Source organism: Nymphaea colorata, chromosome 10 (assembly GCF_008831285.2).
Source record: "Nymphaea colorata isolate Beijing-Zhang1983 chromosome 10, ASM883128v2, whole genome shotgun sequence".
Lineage (NCBI taxonomy): Eukaryota > Viridiplantae > Streptophyta > Magnoliopsida > Nymphaeales > Nymphaeaceae > Nymphaea > Nymphaea colorata.
This window is the reverse complement of record NC_045147.1, coordinates 13,443,052-13,464,747: the sequence shown is the minus strand read 5'-3', so window position 1 is coordinate 13,464,747 and position 21,696 is coordinate 13,443,052. Positions and strand designations below refer to the sequence as shown.

Sequence of the window (21,696 nt, the reverse complement as noted above, 5' to 3'; positions counted from 1 at the left end):
ATCTACGTCATACATTGTTTACATTCTTAACTATGTAGATGATATTATTGTAACAGGAAACTCTTCACAGGAACTGCAAAAATTCATCTATGGCATCAACAATAAGTTTTCCATCAAAGATTTTGGAGAAATTCATTACTTTCTTGGACTAGAGGTCAATCACGAACCTAATGGGCTCATTTTATCACAATACAAATATATCAAATATCTCCTAAAAAGAGCTCAAATGGAAGAAGCCAAGGTGGTAATCACACCGGCAGCACTCAATGTACATCTATTCAAATTTGAAGGAGATACACTCAAAGATAGAACTTTATACAAAAGTATTGTAGGTGCTTTGCAGTGTGTGGCTCTCACTTGCCCAGATATTGCTTTTGTTGTCAACAAAACTTGTCAATTCCTTCATGAACCTACAAATATACACTGGATTCATGTAAAGCGAATGCTTTGCTATCTTCAAGGAACTCAACCTTTTGGATTACATATAAAAAGAGTAACTGATTCGAAACTTGAAGTCTACTCTGATACAGATTGGGCTAGATGCACTAATGATAAGAGGTCAACAAGTTGATTCATTACCATGCTTGGAGGAAACATTATATCATGGGGATCTAACAAGCAGCATATTGTTGCTTGCTCAAGTACTGAAATAGAACATAAAGCAATGAATGGAGTTGCGGCTGAATTAATATGGTTGCAACATCTTCTTAAAGATCTTCAAGTTCCTATACAAGAGGTGTCAACACTAAGGTGTGATCATTTAGGAGCAACATATCTTGCAGTTAATCATGTGTTTCATGCCCGTTGTTCACATTCCCAAACAAAATTTGGTTTTTTGAGTACTTGAGAAAAATGAGATTTTATTTTGAAAATGAGAGAGAAAGGGATTGGCCCATCGGTACGAGGATCGACTGTTCCCGTGCCTTTACTGGGGGTAATTAATCCAAGGGTTATGCTTATCCTTGATGCGTTTTGGCTTGAACATATTTTCTTATAAATGTGGTGTTGTGTTTGAGAAAATGTTAAAGATTTGATATTTCAAACTTTTGAAAAAGTTTTTGAAGAATCACTTGAGAGTGTAAAACATTTTGATTTGAAAAAATCTTGAATTGAGAAATCTTTACAAATATCATTTAGAAACATTGAAGATCAACTTTGGAATCATTTTGGTGTCATCTCAAGACTTTAAGTAGGTTTGATGTTTTGCTTTACTTTAATTACTACATAGTTAGAGTTTTATCTTATCTTGTTAAGTTCTTTTAGAGATGTGATTGTGATTATTTGTGATGTTAAGTGAATATATGAATGCATTGATCATACATGATTAAAATGAAATCATTCATTCCTACCATGACATTCATCTAAAAGCATTCCTACTACCACATACATCTAAGATTTTTATTTTTATAATTGTCATAAATATTTTTATGAAGAAAGAAAAGTTTTTGAAAATGGAATAGGATTGTAGACCATGAAGCATGAATCCAATATTAGGTCATTACTTGAGTTTTGGTCTTAGTGAAGTCGGAAAATAAAAAGATATTGAGAGAAAAATATTCAAGAGAATAGAAAAGTTGAAAGATTTAATCACAAGAGAGATATAGAAAGAGAAAGAGAGAAAGAGATCTTGGAAATCATAAAATTAAAGATTTAAAAGAGAGAGAGATACGTATTCATATATATATTTTTATATATATATATATATGTGTATATATATACGTATAGATATGTATATGAAAGTTGTGAAAAGGAGATTTAAATCAAATAGAGAAGAGAATAGGATTTTAAAAGGAGAGAGATAGATTTTAAAATGGAATACACGTATATATATTTACATATACGTATATGAAAGTTTGTAAAAGAATATATTAAATCATAAAAAGACAAAGACAAAGAGAGATAGTCAAGTGCACGTATACATATATAACATGTAAATATGCATACGTCTTCATGAGAATTGAAATCAACAAATAACTTGGAAATATTCGACTTCAATTTTTATGTAGGCCGGAGAAGAACTTGGGCTCATGCAAGAAACTAAACTAAATCTGCAAAGCTGCATTAAATAAAGTATTTGCTTTTGAAAATCTTTTGAAAAATAAGATTACAAATATTTTGATGTATGAATATAAAATCATGTTTATCACAAGAAAATTTAGTTCTCCTACTGTTGGGTATGAAAGAAAATCAAACATTCATGAAATGAAAAAAGAAACAAACTAAATGTGAGAATGACTTGAGAATGCATATTAACATGTACAAATGTGTGAAGGGCTTTTTCAGGTTAGACAAGTCCCAACCTTAAAAATCAACATAAGATGAAGAAATTCCAACCCACGCTCATTCTTGCCGTGCATTTGCATATTAATTGAAGAAAGTGAATACATCATGCATAAACATCATCTCACACATAAATGATGAGTAAAACAATGTAACAAGCATGTTTTTGGGAATAAATGAAAAAGAGAATTTATTTCACCTTGCAGATACTCCTGGTGTACTTAAGACATAGCTCTCGATTTCGGATAGGAAATCATTTGAGCTTTCTTGCACGGCCATGGGGAGGTGGCAAGAGAAAATGAGAATAAAAAGAAAAGATTACATACCTCGAATATACATGAACATCTTCCTTTGAATGATCTTAGGATCACTTCAGATGATGCTCCAAGATGATGAAAATGTCCCTCTAAGAGATCCTATTGTGCTCTCTTGAAGAGTTTGGGCCTGGTGAAGATTTCTCCTAAGGTTGGAGAAGAAGAAAAAAATGGAAAGAGATAGCTAAGGGAAAATAAAAAAATTCAAGTGAGGAAACATGAGAGGTTCCTCCATGGTTGGCTGATGCCCAAGAGAAAAGATTGTGGGGGTATTTATACGGAGTTTTGAAGTCAAAATTCAAAATTTGAAAATAAAAAGGCTGTTTAGTATAAAACTATTTTTTATTTAAAATGTGAATAAAAAAATGTTTGTTGTTACAAATGAGTGGGCCGACTCTGTTTTGAGTGACTTTGGGTTTGTTTTAAATTTAGATTGGGTTCCTTGGTCGTCAACACATTCTAACGAGCGATTTAGGCTCAAAACGCCTCTTGGCACAAGAACAAAACATAAAACAAAGGGAAGACCCGTGCACGCACTCAGTGCTCATAAATTCAAATTTTGTTGTTCTGATTTCGGCTTTGGAATTTGAGTTTGGAATTCTCGATTTAGATCTAACTTGGATTTTGCATCTAATTCGGATATGATAATTAGATTTTGGATTTGAATCTCGCATCTAAGGTTAGGTTTTGAATTTGAATTTTGTGTTTGGGTTTGGACAACGGTTTGGAAATTCATTTTGGATCTAATAGAATAGATGCAAATTTGTTTTGGGTCTAAAATTTAAATTCAAATAATAAAATAATAGTCTTTTTTGAAAAATTTGGGGTAATAACACCCGTGCCAAACATATCGAAATTTACTTTGTCAGAGAAAAAGTGGCAGCACGAGAGATTAAAATTGTGTTCGTTAAATCTGAAAATTAACTTAACCAAGGTTTCGTGACCTCAAGAACAAGCTCAACCTTGTTCGCACTAGTGTTGGCTTGTGGGGGGCATGTTGAGAAAGAGATAAAAACATATCAGAAAGATCGACCCCTTCCTAAAATATCGAATGGTGATCAAAATTGTAACCTACTTCCTGAGATAGTGGATGATGATCAAAACTGCAGTCAAGAACCTAAAAATGTGGATATGATTTGTAACAGCTATCTATTAAATAAAGAAAGTTCTCCCTCTCACCTTGAGTGAGAGATTGAGAGAGAAAAACCTTTATTGTGGATGTAAGCCAAGTCAAGGCCGAACCACGTTAAAAACTCTTTTGCTTCTTCTTCTTCTTTCTCTTCTTTTCACAGATGTATCATATTATCGTGCAACATACATGTGATGGAGTATGGGCTTGGATCTCCTTCACAAGGATAACATGAGTGCCCATTAAATAGTTGATGGCCATCTCCTCGATGAACTCCAAACTCTGCTGATGATAACCTCCCTCTTGAATATTGTAGCATTCTTGAGGAATTTAGTACTTCTGTTTATCCGGACTAAATTTGGGTTATTTAGTTAGTAAATTATGCCAGTTCATGCATCTCCAATATTGATCAATGGTTCAATGTCAAATCTGGCACACCCTTCGTTGTAGGCCTCTCCTCTGCCCTTCCATAGGATTTCCATCTCTTTTGCTAATTCTGATGCCGACTAAACTAGTTGCCCCGATTATTTCAAGTCTACATTAGCTAGCTATATCATATTTATTGGCAAGAAAGTTGTCTCATGTTATATATATGAAGTAGTACGTGAATTAGTTATAAAGTTGATCAGATGATTTATAATCATACAAAGTAGTCTTCACATGTACTCAATTCATATATTTTATCATATATGTAGACAATCAAACCCATCCATAGTCGTTGGTACTGTTTCAAATTAAGGTAACCAACTAATTTATTCTGCATGCAAATAGGTGTATGGAGTACCCAATGGCCAGTTTGTCAGCCTTTGCATATCAACCAGCTGTTTCGTGTGTGACGCATCCACTGCTTGATTAAATTTACTATGCAACTGTATGCAACTGTATGGGTGCTTGTCTAGTTATAAATTCTGCGCCTATTGTTCATTTTATTTTAATAATTTTCGTCTGTTTGGTAGCTGATCACGTTGCCAACTGCCGCACGAAGTAGTATTTGTTTATTTTGCCATATTGCTATAATTTGCCTACCAGACATAAACCACATTTTTTTTCCCTTTTTTTGTTTCTTTTAAGTTTCATCTTGCAAGAACCACTTCAAAGACATGGGACATTGCATCAAATAATATTGAAAATAGTTTGAGCAATTTTTGAGCATTGATGACAAAATAATTTATCCGACGCGATTTGGATGTCTAAGCTAGTCATAATAAAAAAAACATACTCTTGCACATACTAATATGGCTATATGTTATAGTTTATCATGCATGATGACTGTTACAAGCCACAATTATCAACTTCTGGATAAGAACTTGGGATCATTCGGCATCAGATGCCCGAATCGCAAATGGATGCGAACGGATCAATTTGGGTTCAGCGCTAAGAACTATCAAGTTCAAGTTAGCAAAATCTTGGCTTATCAGGCTGGAACTGCTACAATTAAATGAGTATTTAATTTGGATTCGGCTAGTGTACATCTGACGTTGAAGATTCAGACAAAAAACTTGCGTCGAATGATGCTAAAACCATATTAAGGACCTGATTTTAACTTCATGATTAACTTAGAAGAAAAAAAACTTGCTAGATGTGAAAACCAAATTTAATTTCTAGCGTGCATGACCTTACCTGCCATTCCAACGGGCGCTTAGTGGTGTTTGCTTGGGAGTTTCATCCATTTCATGATTCATGTCACATACCCTAGTTTAGAGAGAAGTTCTCGTATCAAATATCTCGTGTCTGCGTGTGGCCTTGCTTCCGTCTATGCCTTTTGTCTCCCGAAAGAAAATTGAAATAATTATCAGTTCAATAATGAAACTTTTTTTTAAACCTGTAAAATAAAATTTTTTTTCACAAATAAATAATATTTAGAAGGATCATAGTTATCAGTTCAATAATGAAAATTGGAAATGGAGTGCCAGAATTCGAATGAGGAAGGGTTTATTTCATAAGGATAATCTAGAAAACCACAAGTTGTAGAAAACTAATATACAAATTTCCATTAGTCACCAAGAATGCATCAATGGAGAAAGAAGACCAAAAAACAAAAAATCAAATTGAGAAATCCCTTCCTGATCAAGCAAAGTCAATTCGTGCAGGCTAACTTGAGGGCACATTTTTCTCCAAATGCGTTCATATGATGAAGGAAAAGTCCCGAAGTTACATGAAAGCCGATGCCAGCTTACGTGGGGATCTATTTAATAATGATTCCGAGTACAACTTTGTGAGAGTGAAATCCATTACATTATGCTTTGTTCTCATTATATGAGTTGTTGTCATTCTATAGTGGACATCGCGTCCCTCTGCAATGGCCCTAAGTTTTAATGAGAACTACTAACGAGGGCCCTCTTTGACGTATAATTGACCAAGCTTCCAACTTGAATTATATGACAATGTTAAGAGCAAGCAGGCATTATTTGAATCATTAGGGGACCTTTCTTTTAAGATATGGCCAATTAAAGTAAGATGCGAAATGAAAATTCCCAGTGGAAAACGTTTGGTTGGCCTAGTTGGTAGTTTTCAGTTGTGCCAAGCATCAGCAAAAAGTGAGTGAGAAATGAGAAGCTAAGAGTGATTGATCTTCCACCAAGAAGCCATCACCTTCACCAAGTCCAGATCAGTTGCATGGTGCCATCTATGGTTGAAGCTATGATGCGACACGACGGCGCATATGCATGTGTAGATTGCTCTGCAGCTCAGCTAATTGGTCCACGAAATCCGCCAGCGATGTGGCTTCGGTATGCCAGGGGCAGAGACAGGTGGGGTCTCTGTGTGCCTCATGAAGCCACTCTAAAACCTTAAATTTATAGCTGTATTTAAGTTGACCTACGCCAGTTATACGAGGCAGTCCCACAAGACCCAGGTCACTGTTTCATGAATATGGCTGGACTTTGGTTGTTAAATATATATTTTAGTGCCCCGTAAAGAAAATTCTAGTTTGCCCCTGCTAGATGCACCTCTTGAGTCTTGACTCAGCTAATTTTGTACATTTTTGCATGTCATTGCTAGCTAGATCAGATCTGATCAGTCGACAATGGGCTATGGACGAACACTTTAAGTTCAGTTCGGTCACCAGTTACTCCTCTGGGTCGGAAGATCAGACAAAAATGGCGGAGCTAAAGAGACTGATGTGTGTCAATCTCTCTCATTCCTTAGCATCCAACAAAATTTTGTTGAATCAGATTTTCAACCATCTTGGTTTGTTTGGGGTTGTTTGACAACAGTAACTCATTGTTTCCATTTCATGATTCAACACTAAAATTAGGGCAGATTCATGGAACATTCTTTAAAATGTTTCATGAATTTGCTATCTTTTTTGAAGTAGATTCATGAGACAAAAAAAATATGTTTGTCAAATAACACCTTTGAGGCCATTCAAATAATTTGTATCTGGTGCCATACACACTTTACACACAAATTTTGTTGAACAAACATGACATGTATATAAATATATGGTTGGATTCACATGAAATGGACAGCAATCGCTTCATAGAATAGAGTCCATTAACTAGACAATCATATATGCATGGGTTTCAGCATGGATATAAATTTAAGATACAGAGGCTAAACGAAATATAGATTCTCTGCCATCCACTGTGATTCAAAGGAGGTCGTTCTTCTCCTTGTGGTTCCAACTTAGACGTGAGTTTGCATTGGTAGATATTGTTCAATACTCACGACATTCGATACAAGAAACGTCCACAATGCTTATAACCTGTAGAAATCAGCTTTGGTCATGATTCCTGTTAAATGGCTAGCAAGTCAACTCGATTTATTGGCCGATACAGTGATGCCTCGTATGTATCATACCCTCTGTTTCTTTTTTTTTTCATTTTCAAATGTTTCAAAAACTTTTCTTATGCGTTAATTGTTTTTATCTATTTATATCATTTATTTGTTTAGAAAATAAATATAACGACATTTTCCGTTGATTCAGCTGAGTCGGTTGAGTCACTGAACATGTATCCGACGCTTAATTTCCAATTTATAAAAGCGAGACTGTTTATAACACTTTTCAAACTATTTAACGTTAATGATATAATGTGTGACGTTTCCAGCGCGTCATGATTTCACGCTTGCTGCTTACATCTCTAAAATTTCAATGATATTATTTAAAAGATTTTTATGTTTCCCTGAGAGTGTCGTAATCTACTTTCTTTTCTCCTTTCCGGGCCAATACATTTGTTTCTTTTGTCTCTTTTAGATAAATTATTTCATCTAATTCATTTTTTTAATATTGTTTTTTTCTTCATGCGGCCCCATCAACTGCAGTCTGCTTCAAGTTTAGGTTGTATTTTTGTTTTCTACGCTTTATAAATTTCCGCATCAAAGCAAACTGCCAATAAATGGACCCCATGCAACACGATTTATAAGGGCAATGGAAATCTCTCTTTTCCCCTGCTATCGGCGGCAGCGTCACACTTCTTCCTCTTCTTATTTCACTTATTCCTCTTCCTCTTCTGCTGCTGCGGCTTCTTCTTCTTCTTCTTCTTCTTCTAAATCATATACAGATATATGTATTTATGGCTTTTCCTTCTACTGTTACTTATGGCATCCTTATACCAACGCTTATGTTGGAATCATTTCACTTACTAACCCCGCTCAAGCTTCTAACCGCGTGGCTCTTCTCGCAACTTGATCATCTTGTTCATGCTGTTGATGAGTCTTGGCATGAGCAGGAGCAAACGCCCTGCGGTGGATCGCCGGTGCCAAGCTCCCAGATGATCAAGAAGACGCTAGAAGTGATGGAATTCGGCCACTTCCTTCGCATGGCCGAGGAGCAGTGCAAGCAGGAGCAGAGGGCTGCCTGTTGTGTTTGCTTGTGCAGCATAGAGAGAAGGGACAAGGTGAGGAAATTGCACAATTGTAGGCATGCCTTCCACCAGAGGTGCTTGGATAAGTGGGTGGACCAAGGACAGCATACCTGCCCCTTGTGTAGGTCTCCCCTCCTCCCTCTAATGGCTGCCGATTCTGATGCAGATGACCATTATTCGTGGTTGGTCGACCAGATATCTTACTTATTCGCGGACACTCTTGTAATGGAGAACTAATTTTCCATCTAACTTGAAGATTTTAAATTTTCCATGTTGTAAAGCTAAACGTTGAAGTAGGATTATTAGAGTAGGAGTAATATGTGAGCATTGTCGACCATTTCCATGAAGATGGAAAACAGTGGGCTGCGTCACTCCTAAACAAAAAAAAAAAAAAACTCCATTATAATCGTGTCTGGTAGGTAGAGTTTCATGGAGTCTTCTATCTCAATTCTCTTCTTGGTGCTTTAGAGAAAGTTGTAAAGACTAAAGAGCACTCCTTCATATGTACAGACGATGAAATATGTAATTGATCATGAGTGGAATTCTTGTTTGCTGCTTTATGCTTAATTTTCATTTTTGATTATCAGTTAGTGGCATTTGATTATTTCAACGTGACACGCCTTTGCCCATGTGGCAAAAGATCCATGATAAAATCCATGATTCATCAAACTAAATTATGCGATCCTTATTTTATATTTTTTGTATCGAGAAAGCGTAAGAGGAACGTCTGCATTTGAAATCCACAGCTCTCAACCTGGGGTTTGAGAAGGCAATTAAACACAAGGAATTGTAGCACCGTTGATCTATATTATCAGAATCGGCTTCAATCGGCAAATCGATGGCAGACTGATTCGACTCTGTGGCTAATTATATTGAAAAAAAAATATTTAACAGTGTAACATATCAACTTTTAACTATTTTTTATATTTTTTAAAGATATTTTATATTTTTATAGTTTTTTTTCATTTTTTCTAGAAAATGACTTTTTTTAAAAAATAATTTTGGCTGACTCAAGAAATATAACATGCGTTAACTAGCACAGACACACCTCGTGCTACAACCACCTTGGATCTGATCCTGCGGCAGTTTAATTAGTTCCCTTTTTCATTATAATTGTGTGTCTGTTTCCCGCGTTTCTTTTTCTCCTTTCACTTGGTGTGGTTGCCTTGTTTCACTGTCCGTTCGACCCAAAAACATAACAAAAATATGCCAAAGGGTGGTCGACTTCAAAACCTTGATTTGGAGTCTTAATCCTGTCATTTTATTATTTGAAGCTTCTTGACAGTGGTGGCTTCCAAAGATTTGATTGGCAGAGTTAAGGCTGGACATCAGCCTGGCCCGGCCTAAGGTTCGACCAAGTCAGGTTTGGTTTGGTCCGATGCCCTTATATATATATATATATATATATATATATATATATATATATATATATATATATATATATATATATATATAGAGAGAGAGAGAGAGAGAGAGAGAGAGAGAACAAAATAAAAATATGAAGAAATAAGTTTTAATTAAATACATCAGACGGAGTCGAGCCTCCAATGCTCGAAGGCTCGACTAAAGCCAGCCTGGCCTGATGAGTTTTTTTAATCAGGTCAACTCAGGTGTCAAATAACCAACCCAAACCCAACTCTTCACGGATGAGATACCTGACTACCCTTTTGAATACCAGTTCTCTTGCCCACCCTTAGTTTGGACCCACCTTCATTTCAAAAAAAAGAAAAAAAATAGAAGGATTCACCTTCCCTAGTAGTTTTGTTACCCATACATACCTGATCTGCATTTTCAATTTTTATATTGTCCGGCTTTATATATGTATATATGGTTGTTACATTATTGATGGGCTCACTAGATAGGACCTCATGAAGATGTTAACATGACACTATATTTTAGTTTCCAAACTTGGTGATATAGTAAGTGTATCGCATATGGCGTCACAAAATTCTAATGGGTTGTTGCCACTATGCTTTCTTCTTTATTTAAAATTCTTGCTCGCGAGCCATTGGTTGGTATTACCACTAAGGGTGAACAAGAAGCCAAGCTACTCGAACACAGTTATGGGTCTTTGCATGTTTGAGATGAGTTGACATATTAATGGAGTCAGACATTGGCCCCAAATATAACTAGTTGTTTCTAACTTTATCCCTACAAGGTGTTTCTTTCTTCTCTTCAAAAGGCACTTTTGTCGTTTATCTATCGAGCAGTGGAAACATTCATACGGTATCGCTTTTCATGAATCTATTATAAAAATTGAAGCAGATTCCATGAGCATTATCCTCTAGCGTTTCATGCATGAACATCCCCCAATCTTTGGCACAGTCGTCCAGATTCATAATCAAAACACTATGTTAGTATTATTATCAGCTGCCCTGTCCAGGTTCTTAGAATTATAAAAGCCTTCGCCTGAAAGTTGCACACCCTAAGAGAGACCTTTTCTATTAGGAAAAGGTGCGGCTATCTAGAAAGGTTCTTCTGGAATCCACATAAAGATACAACCATGACGGGATCCAGAAAGACCAGCAGCTAGTTCCGGGCATTCTTTTTTCTACCAGTAGGTGGAAGTTCAATGTGGGTGGAGTCCCTTGACACCTTTTTGCTGGTGCTCTACAGTTTGGTACACTAGCTTAGTTTACAGCATTCACTTTCGTTAACCTCACTGCTACTAGTGGAGCTAGAATTTTTTTTGGTTGAGATACTCGTTTAATACCTTTAATATCTTTGAGGCACTTACATGTATAACAATCAAATATATCAAGACATTAACATATATATTAAGTTAATTTTGTGAGATGGTGTGGGCAACTGTCCTCACCAGCCACCATGTGGCTACGCCACTGCTTGCTGCCCTATTTTATGATAGACACCATGCATCTCTCTCTTTACGTATGAACAATGAGAGCTACCATCTTCAAGATGCCGGTTAATGGCTTAATTAGTGTATTCATATCGTGCTATGGCTGGCCTGGACAAGTTGCGGATGATGCTTTCGGTGGCATTTTTTTCACTAATCTTTCTCCTTTGTACAGCCCAAGTTGTCTTCATAATGAGGAATTGTAAGACAAAGAAGGTCACCGGTGGTGGATCCACGGATCCAGCTGCGATTTTTCCAACGATGAAGAAGTGGAAGAGGAAGCTTCTCTGTCAGACCTCGACTTGGAGCTGATGGCCCTCTTCACAATCCAGGAGGAGGGGAGCAGAGAAGACGCCGGTTCAGATACCAGCGAGTCGAGACAGAAGAGTTGCCAGAATCTTGGATCCCGCAGTGGCTCCTCCTCGTCCGAGACGACGCCACCGTTCCGTGCTTCTGTGGCCTCCCCAAAAGGCCAGCTGCAGGATCCCTGATGTGGGAGCTTAGCATTAATGCGACACTTGTGTTCGTGAATGATATACCATAAAACCACTCAAGTCCCAAAGCAGCCCTAGACCTTGAAGCCTCATAACCTATAAACTTTAAGGTGATTGGGATGTTGAACTGCAACCTCTTGTTATATCTTTTACCAAGTGTGCAAATTTGTCACATTGAATGTATTATAGCTCTCCTATTCTTTGGTTGTTTTGAATGGAGTAATGAATGCTAAAGCCTTCTGGCGAATTAGATGGTGAGTTGCTATCTCCATATTAGGTGTCTAATCCCATAGAAGGCATTTGATAAGGAGAACATTAATTCACACTTTTGAAACACATATTTCTATAATACACATTTCAAAAACATCATGTTGGTTTATGAAATATAGGATGATGAGATGGCTGAGGGCTCTAACTTGAAAAGAAGACAAAATTGTTTGCAAAAACTTCTCCAGAATTTAAACGCGCCCTTAACATTCCCAAACAAGGGAGAGATAATGGAAAGAAGGAAGTGATCCAAAACATGGGGTTGGCGAGAGATCACAAGTCCAAATCCCGAAATGACGAGACGATCATTCCGACCAATGGGTTTATTATGCCGAGAAAATGCACTCAGAATTGGAAACCAACAGATATTGTGATGTTGCAGCTTCTACGTATTTGAACAAGGACGTCTCCCTCGTTGAACAAAAAAATCTTGGTGTATAACTTCGCTTGCCGGACGGGTCATGCTTCTGAGAAGGTACAGAAGAAACTGCCTGCGTTTGCTATTGGAATTCCGGGTCAAAAGAGCCAGTTCCCTTGCTTCACGGTGCCTTCCTCTAGCCCCGCCCAAAACCAATCCTGTGTTCAGATTTTTCAGACAGGAGAAAGGTGCAAGGGACAAAGTAGAAGCAAGAGGAAGAGAAAGCAAAAATAAGTTGCACATACGACTTCAAATATGGGGTTCAGATTCATGGTTAGTATGGCTTTACTTGCCGTTTTACGAGGTTGAATTACCCTTAATGTAATATAAGATTCAAATCAAGTGTTAGTGGCTGACAGTTTACAAATACAGGTTGCCCAAAGAAACATGTTGAGCTCAGTTTTAAACTTTTACTGTAGTGAATTTGATCAACCATGTCTCAAAGGTGAACTTTTCTAGTCGTATAAATACTCTTAGGGATGTCAGTGATCCAGATATTATCAGATATTTGATCTGAATCTGAATTCAAGTAGTTGACTTTGATAAGAACATTCATATATGATCAGTAAACAGATATTGGTCGTTTTTTTTACGAAATCTGATTTTCTTTCCTTAGTGATCAAATAAAAGCATTTGATTGGCTTTTTTTTGTTTTCGTGAAGCAAAACCAAAAACATGTAATAAGATTGTAGAAAAACCAACTTACAAGTGAAAGCCAATACTCAAATAACCCGTAGAACTTTCTAATACGAATGCTGCGATATTGGAGTTATTGGAGGACAGGAAGACTGGGTTGATGTTTGAATCGAGATGCTTCCTGCTTCCATCCTTGTCTCGTTTTTTTATCGATTTCCTCTTCACAGTCGATCTATTTAAAGGCCATAATATTTCCGATTAATTGTTCAGCGTGTGTTGCTATATTAGTGTGCACGCACGCACCACGCCGCATCGAGAGAGAGAGACAGAGGGTAGCCAGGGTTTCGTGTCTGCCATGATCAAGCCTCACAGCCACTCAATCTCTGCAGATTTCCTAGCAGCCCTCGCCTTCGTCGCCGTCAACAAATCCCAACGCCACCACCTTCTCCTCAAGGCGCAGATCCACCACCTGCCTTCCATGTCCACCGCCACAATCCCTGCGGCTTCCACCGGAAGCGCCTTCGTGTCGGCGCAGAGCTTCTCCTCCCCCCAGACCCTTTCTGACTGGCTGAGGCCTAGGCTTCCCAGAGATCTCCCCAGCTGGGGAGTCAAGCCCGGCACCAAGAACGTCTCCAACCTCTGGCTCGAGCTCGCCCACGGCGAGGCCCTCCTCCAGGATTCCGTCCCGCCCCGCCGTACCGTCAACGTCGCTGCCGTCCGCATCCACAACGCAGCCGGCGACGTCCTCATCGAATCCCACCAGGAGCTCAGCGATGGCACCGTGCGGCCCCGCCGCCGCCCGCTTTCGGAGAAAATGAGGCCAGGCGAGACCGTGTGCGAAGCCGTACTCAGGGCCATCCGCGAGGAATTGGGCTCCGTCCTTCGCTCCGGCCAAGGGGTTCGGGTGCTGATGGAGTCGTACTCGAGGAGGGTGGAGGAGAGGAACTCCGTGTCTTACCCGGGGATGCCCGCCTGCTATATCTTGCATTCGGTGGACGCCATCGTGGAGGAAGGGTTGCCAGAGGGCGAGTTTTTCACGGAGGAGGAGGACGAGTACGTCGGCTCCGGCAGGCTAGCGGAGGGTGCGGTGGTCGTGAGAAGGCATTTCTGGAAGTGGACTCCTTGCGAAGAAGCCTCAGAAGGTTTTCATTAGTCCCAGTGTTTTCTTCCCATTTTTCTGTTTGGTATTAATTCATTGGAAAATCTTCTATAATAGTTTCGAGCAGGATTTCCGAGATTTTGTCTTTTCTGGTTCATGTATTTATGCGAAAAGAGTGTATTGGTGAGAGCTGCTATAGAAACTGACTTGACTTGAATACATTGAATTCATTGAATGAATAAAGAGGCAATTGGTACTTCTTCTTGACTCTGCTCTTTGTTTTGGTTCTTCTTTTTTGCTTGTTCTGTCTGGTTCATGAATCGAAGTTGGTAGAGAAAGGCACATTTCTGATACTGTAATTCAAAAATATATTCTCAATTGGACTTTGGTTTCGAATACCACTCGCAGAGACGAGTTTGAGAAGGATGTCGATGAATGCCAACAGTAAGTGCACGAGAGGCAGAACCATGTGGATGTTTGTTCTTGTCTAGTCCATCTAAAGATGCTTAGCCCATGAAATCCATCGGAGCAATCCTAGGGTATATTCACACATGCCTTCATATTTCTGAAGGTTGATAAGGGAACATGGTCGGATGCTGCTTTTTCCTACTGCTTCCCGCTTCTTAATGTATCCTAAGTTTTGAACCTGTTTTGCTACTTCTGTAACCACGCCGGAGGTCAATAACTAGCTCAAAGATTGAAGAAAAAAGGCAAAAAGAAGATTACCTCTTGATGGCAACCTGAGCTACATGGCTGGGAATGCAGGTGCACATACCACTTGAACTTGTGCATGTTTTGTGACACATAACGACAGATATATAAGTCAGGAACATAGACTGAACTTGATCAGCAGGCCATGCAACAATTATGATGTCAAAGTAAGCAAGCTACATCACAGTCTTGTAATTTCCTAATACAACGTAGGAAGTAATCAAACCGTTTACTGGTACTCTATATAATACGGGAAAGAACTGACAGAAGGCCTTAAAGTTTAACGAATCATATGACAGAAAAGAACCTCAAAGATTCCTAGAAGCACAAGACCTGTAGGGACAAAATCCGTGGCAGAGTCAGAATTTCAAGTAGGGGGCACACATGTAAAATTCAATTTGACCGCAAAAGTTATTCGCTTTATATATGTTAACAATTTGGCAAGTCAGCAGAGATGGTATAAATTACAAAACTACCTGCTAACATAATAGGTTGAGCACATCTTCAAAATGCAATAGTGCAGCAACAGGCTTATGGTTAGGATGAGCGCATTTCCGAAGTGACACCCCAACTTTCTGTGTACACTCTTTTCGAACAATTGTCTGAAGCAGATTTCTGAGGGACTGCATTACTTGTACTTAGGATCATCATTTGCTGCTGTCACGTAACCCCTCACCATGCGCTTCGAAACAAAAGCTGCTTCATTTGATTTTTCCTGTATTTCAAGTGAAATAGCCAAATGTTTAATCGAAGTCATGCTCGACAACTCTCCATTCTCAATTATTTCATAGAACAAAGAGAATGCTTCCTCAGCTTTCGCATTTTTACAGAGACCTGTAATGACTCTGCCACAAACCTCTCTGCCAAATTCATGGTCATGATTCAAGCCAAACATCAATATTACCTGCGCCTCAGAAAATTTACTCTTGCAAATAAGCAAATCAACGATGCTTTCCAACTTAACAGAGTAGCCACTATCATATAGTGCTCGAACAACTTCAAGGGCATCATGCCCATGGCCCTTTGCAAAGAGGCCGGCCACAACATCTGTCGAGAGATTGATATTCTGGCGAATTTTCTTGTCAATCATCATCCTCATGACAGAAGCTGCATCAACAACATTACCTGCAGCAACTAAAGCACTACAAATCTGATGGAAGGTGGATGTCCTAGGAACATGTTCACTCTTTAACATCTTCTGAAGAGTCTTATGAGCATAAACTGGATCATCCTTCTTTATAAACCCATTTATCAGAGTACTGTAAGTCTCCAGATCAGGTACAAAGTCCCTCCTCAACATCAGCACCAACAGCTCATACCCAGCTTCAGGCCTACCCTCCTTGCATTGCCCTAGTATCAATGTCCGGAAAGTGCAAGGATCCTGCGTACCCCTTTTGAGCAACTGTCTGAACAACCTCTCGGCCTTCTCTGCCTTCCCGTTTTCACAGAAGTACTCCAGCACCGGGTTGTAAGAAGCAACCAAGGGCACACATCCCTCGGCCTGGATAAGGACCTTGCTCCTAATGACCTCATCAACGAACTCCTCTGCCTTCTGAAACTCGCATCTAACGCATAGATTCCTAATCAAAACACTGTATGTTGCAGAGTCGGGTTGAACACCCAGCTCTGACAGCTTACCGAATATCATCACTGCTTCATTGAGCTTCCCTGCATTGCAATGTGCATTGATCAACGTATTGAAAGTGCAAGTATCAGGCTTGAAGCTACCACTGTCCATGACATCCTTCAAGATTTCTTTGATTTTGTCCAGCTTCCTCGCCTCGCACAGACCCTGAATCAGGGTATTATATGTGATTTCATTTGGCTTCAATCCCTGCTCCACCATTTCGTCGAACAGTTCCAATGCGTTACCAATCGATTGATTCTCACAGTAGCCCCTGATCAATGTGGTATAGGAAACCACGTTGGGGATCAATTCCCCTCCCTTCCTCCTCATTGCTCTCATCAAATTATGTCCCTTGGCGACCTTTCCGGATCGGCAGAGTCCATCTATAAGGGTGTTGTATGTAACCATATCAGGGGTACACCCCTGCTTCACCATTTCATTGAAGAGCCTGAACCCCTCATCGACCATGGAGTTCAGGCAGAAGCCCCTAATGAGGATATTGAACGTGAAGACATCGGGGCTGACTCCAGAGCGGAGCATTTCGTCGTAGAGGCCGCGGACCATGTTCGTTCGACCACGGCGTAGCAGAATTGAGAAGATGGTGTTGAAGGTATACACAGAAGGGGACACTCCGAGCTCTTTCATCTTCTGGAAGAGCTTGATCGATTCCTGAAACAGGCCGGCGTTAGCGTAACTCCGCATTAGGCTATTGAAGAACCGGTCTTCCCATTGGACGCCATGGCTGGGCATCCCCATGAGGAGGTTGCGGGCGGCGTTGAGGTTCCGGCTGCGGCCGAGGACCTCGATCATCTTGAAGTAGGTCTTCTCGTTGTGAGAGAACCTTTTGTCTTGCACCCACTTGAAAAATTGGAGAGATTTCGAAGGGAGCTTGACGCGCTCGAGGATCTCGACGACGGCGGTGGTGGAGAGCGCAGAGGTGTGTGGATGGAGTGCGTTTTCGAGATCCCGAGACCATGGCCGGCTGTTGATGATTTGGGAGATGGCGAGGGAGATTCTGCGCTTGCGTCTGGATCGATTGTTGCATCCTTGGTCTCTTTGTTCTTCTGCTTCTGCTTCTGATTCTCCCTGGCGTTGGGCTATTAATTCCGCGCCTCCTGCTTTTGGGTGGTATTCAGGGGCGAATAGGAGGGAGAGAGGGGAAACGGAAGAGTGGTAGGAAAGAAACAAGAGCTTGAATCTAGTGAAGATAAGGCAGTTGTGAATCCTGTGATGGTGGCGGAGAAACATCAGAAATTGTTCGCAAAGAGAGAGAGAGAGAGATTTAGAATAGCTCCAAAGTTTCAAACCGACTGACGCATTTCTTGGAGTTCATATCTCCTACTTCAATAGACGCGGGAAACTCGAGTTCGCAGAGGTAAAGTGGGAGAGGCGACCGCCAACGAAGAGTTCTTTCGATGGCTTGGGAATGTTTGAAATAATTCAACTTTCAGCATTTTCAGGTAAATTTCTCGGCAGGTAGGATCATCCCTATCCATCAAACAAAACTAAAGGGAAGATCACGAAATGATCAGCGCGCCTGGTATAAGCCTATCAGGTATTAGTCTGTTCAAGTCACATATTTCTGCTCTTTAAAAAACAAGTATATAGGTGTATTCTTAATGCCCAAAACTATGAAAACGAATATAAGATCATATTTTTTAGACATTTAAAGTGAGCTTTAAAAAAAGTTTTGACCATCGATTATCAAACTTTTTTGAAATCTTAATCACACATCTGAAATTAAAATGCCACTTTGTGTAGATTTGGTAGTATCGTGGTTATGTTGGTCACATTTTGATGATAATCCCCTGGCTTTAATCTTCACTGTCTGTTCTCCTTGGAATTGACTGCCAAATGATTCTCACCAAGTCTCGGACATGAGAGTATGGTGGCTACTTGTTTACAAAACAACTTCAACTCTCACTAAGTCTAGTACATGAGAGTATGGTACCTACTTGTTTATAAGACAACCTCTAACTTCAAGAAAAAAAAAAGCACTTATAAGATTTACCATCATTAAAATATATTGATGACCTCAAGCTTAGTTTGACCGAGTTGAAGCTCGACCTGCCATTACATTAATAATACAATTTACGAGAAAAGCATGAACAAGTTGTGTCTGTAATTCGACAACTTAGGCTTGACTAGTGAAGAATGAGAATGGAGTTCGAGCTGCTGTGTCATGAATTGAGCCTCAATCGAGGAGAACTAGTGAAGCGAGAGGGAGCGGCTGTCATTCTTACGACTCGATTGTAGCTCCATCTAAATTTTATAGAAAAGAATGCTGGTAAATTTTAGGGCACAGTACAACTCAATCGCATAACTGTCATGGCTAGCTAGTTTATCCCTGGAGTTCCATCAGATAGATCGATGTACATTTTACGTTCAGAGCCCAAATACAAACAGTTTGTTCTGATGTCTTAAATCAATGTACCTTTTTTTTTCTAGTCTCATTGCAGCATAGCAAAACAAATCAGGATCTTTAGGGTATATTCATGATACACTCTGAGGCAAGTTTAAGAACATTATATGACAGTGTTCCACAAATCTGCTTTAATCTTTGGAGTATATTTATGAAACAGTAACAAATTATTATTGTTATCAAATGGCCCTAAGAGTAACGCATATGTAATCATGATTTTCTCTCAGGTTGCCAAGCGGTCACAGACTTCATCAACAATTCCATTTTATTTATATGCAGAGTAAGAGAGAGAGAGAGAGAGAGAGAGAGAATTGAAAACGAATTCATTAAAACGGGACACATCTAAGAGAAAACGATGGCAAGCCATACAATAATTGGAAACAAAAATGCTGAGTGAATCTAGCAATAGCGTATGAATGCTAAAACGTCTTCACAATAGCAGTCAAGTCACGCAGGTTGAAAAGGAGGACCAGAAAGTAATACGGTTGCTCTCTAAATAAGACTTTGTTTCTCATGGTCCATATACGCCATAAAAAACATAAAAGCCATGACGTCCTACGAAAACACCATCTCTTAGATCTGTGGATCCTACGATGTCCGAACAGAAGATCATGCATAAATGATTATTGAGAGACTACTGGGGAAGGATGAAGCCAGTAGACTACTGGATATAGAGAGAGTGAATTGGCTTGGATTTACTAATGACACAAATTACTTTGGTAGAGATTGGCAAATTGATGCACCCTTTTATCAAGGGAATGTACGTCTTGGGCCACTTTCAACTGCAACCCCATTCAAGGTGCTGACCAAGCAGGCACCAGACTATTTTTCAGGGCATTTGTATCAAACTGCATTAGCAATAGTTGGCGTGAACGAAAGTACTGCATATATACCGAGAGCGGATGCTCGAATAGATTACATGCTATGGTTACATTTCACTGAAATAGACCCTCATTTTAACTAAATCGGGTGAGCGGGTCTTTGACATATATATCAAAGGGAAAAACGCCACGAGATTAGATATATTTGAGCAAGTGGGTAGCTACACGGCATTTAGATGGCATCACATACTACAGAAGCTGAACAACACCACTCTATGGAAAGTTTGTTATTATAAAGCTTACTTTGATGGTTGAGAAGCATGAAATCACTGAAACGGATGCCTTCATTTATATCAAGTGTTTGGTTTAACATGTCTTCATTTGTCTACGTAAGTTATTTTGGCTTACATCTCTCCTGATTAGACATGCAGCAAAATTTATACACCGCCTGCGCTCATCTAATTGAGGAGGCATATGAATTTCTTGCAATTATGTAATCATGCTGAAATGCTTTTGTACTGTATATTGCTGATGTAGGAATAGTTGGGTAGTGGACGATAACATGAAATGATCAATACTAAAGCCAACATTTGCTGATTTTTTAATGCATGTGTTCCACAAAATATGGTTGCAGTTGCGGGTGTGCTGTATAATAACCCATTGTTTGTGTTTATTTCACATGCGATGAGCAAACGTGTGCTACCTTGCATGCTATGTTCTGATGCTGAAAATTGATGCCCTTGCAGATGAATTGCAGCGAGTCTGGTACTATGGTTGCTGGGAGATACTGTGTGACTGGTGTGGGCCATTGGCGCCACCAGCCCTTGAAATCTTTTATATTTGACTGAGCTGGACTTGGGTCCAGCCACATGTAGTGCCCACACCAGATTTAGGTATGTGCTCAGTAAGCACTCATTCTAGTAAGCCAGAAACCGGTTAGTGAACCTCAATCAAAATTTCATGGCTCAGTAACTGCGGTATGGATAACGTTAGGTTGCTAGTGCCCCTCAACCAAAAGTTTCTTGCTAGGCTCCTGTAAACCGTGAAATGTGCTTCCTTGTGAGGGCAGGGCTTGCACCCTGTGTAACTTTAGAAGCAAGTGGATATCAAATATTACAAATAATCTGCGTTACTGCTTTGCTTGAAATTACGGAAAAAAACGAAAGAGAAAAGGGAAAAAGAATGTCAGGCTCAGGTAGTTCTCCAAATTGAGGTCGAGCTTCGACCACCAAGCCTAACGAGGACAGCACCAAGGAAAGTTAAGCTCAAGCAACTAGAGAGTTCGCCAAAAACAAAACGGACACCTCAAATCACACATATGAACACTTTTTTAACTTAATTTGAATGTCCAAATACATTTATTATCACAACATGCTTCAGTTTAGGTTTATTTCTAAAGTTGGAGTTTTTGTTATATGAACCATCATTTTTTTTTAACTTAACTGCTCAAATGACATATCAATGCGTGAAGAAAATGTTTGACTTAATATGTATTTTCCGCTAAACTTGTGGGAATATCACACACACACACACACACACACACACACACACACATATATATATATGTGTGTTATATGATTTTGTCCTTGATGTATGTTGCATCCAATTTGCAAATATGAGTTTGCAATGAATTGGATATGTGTGTGTGCGTGCGACCGCACAGATTGGATGGAATTGTGGTTCACGACAGCGAGATAAGGATGAAAGACAGAAGGATGAAATTCAATAGAATTTGCTTGGCAGGAAATGGTGGGTATGGGGAATAAGGAGTCTATGGCAACATGCCAAGCACCTACAAACACAAACCCCCTCATGA

General features: G+C 39.4%; 3 protein-coding genes across 3 annotated transcripts; 2 read left to right on the top strand and 1 right to left on the bottom strand.

Annotated features, from left to right (window-relative positions):
- The first annotated feature begins 8,126 nt into the window (after window positions 1–8,126).
- LOC116263156 (brassinosteroid-responsive RING protein 1-like) lies at window positions 8,127–9,062 on the top strand. Its single transcript, XM_031642774.1, has one exon. It carries the CDS (start codon window positions 8,238–8,240, stop codon window positions 8,763–8,765), a length of 528 nt encoding a protein of 175 aa, XP_031498634.1. The 5' UTR covers window positions 8,127–8,237; the 3' UTR covers window positions 8,766–9,062.
- A 4,377-nt stretch (window positions 9,063–13,439) lies between these two features.
- LOC116262772 (uncharacterized) lies at window positions 13,440–14,558 on the top strand. The gene has a single exon (XM_031642265.2). The coding sequence runs from the start codon at window positions 13,556–13,558 to the stop codon at window positions 14,351–14,353; it is 798 nt and encodes a 265-aa protein (XP_031498125.1). The 5' UTR covers window positions 13,440–13,555; the 3' UTR covers window positions 14,354–14,558.
- A 606-nt stretch (window positions 14,559–15,164) lies between these two features.
- On the bottom strand, window positions 15,165–18,078 carry LOC116261813 (pentatricopeptide repeat-containing protein At1g02060, chloroplastic). The gene has a single exon (XM_031640692.2). It carries the CDS (start codon window positions 17,883–17,885, stop codon window positions 15,639–15,641), a length of 2,247 nt encoding a protein of 748 aa, XP_031496552.1. The 5' UTR covers window positions 17,886–18,078; the 3' UTR covers window positions 15,165–15,638.
- Window positions 18,079–21,696: the final 3,618 nt, after the last annotated feature.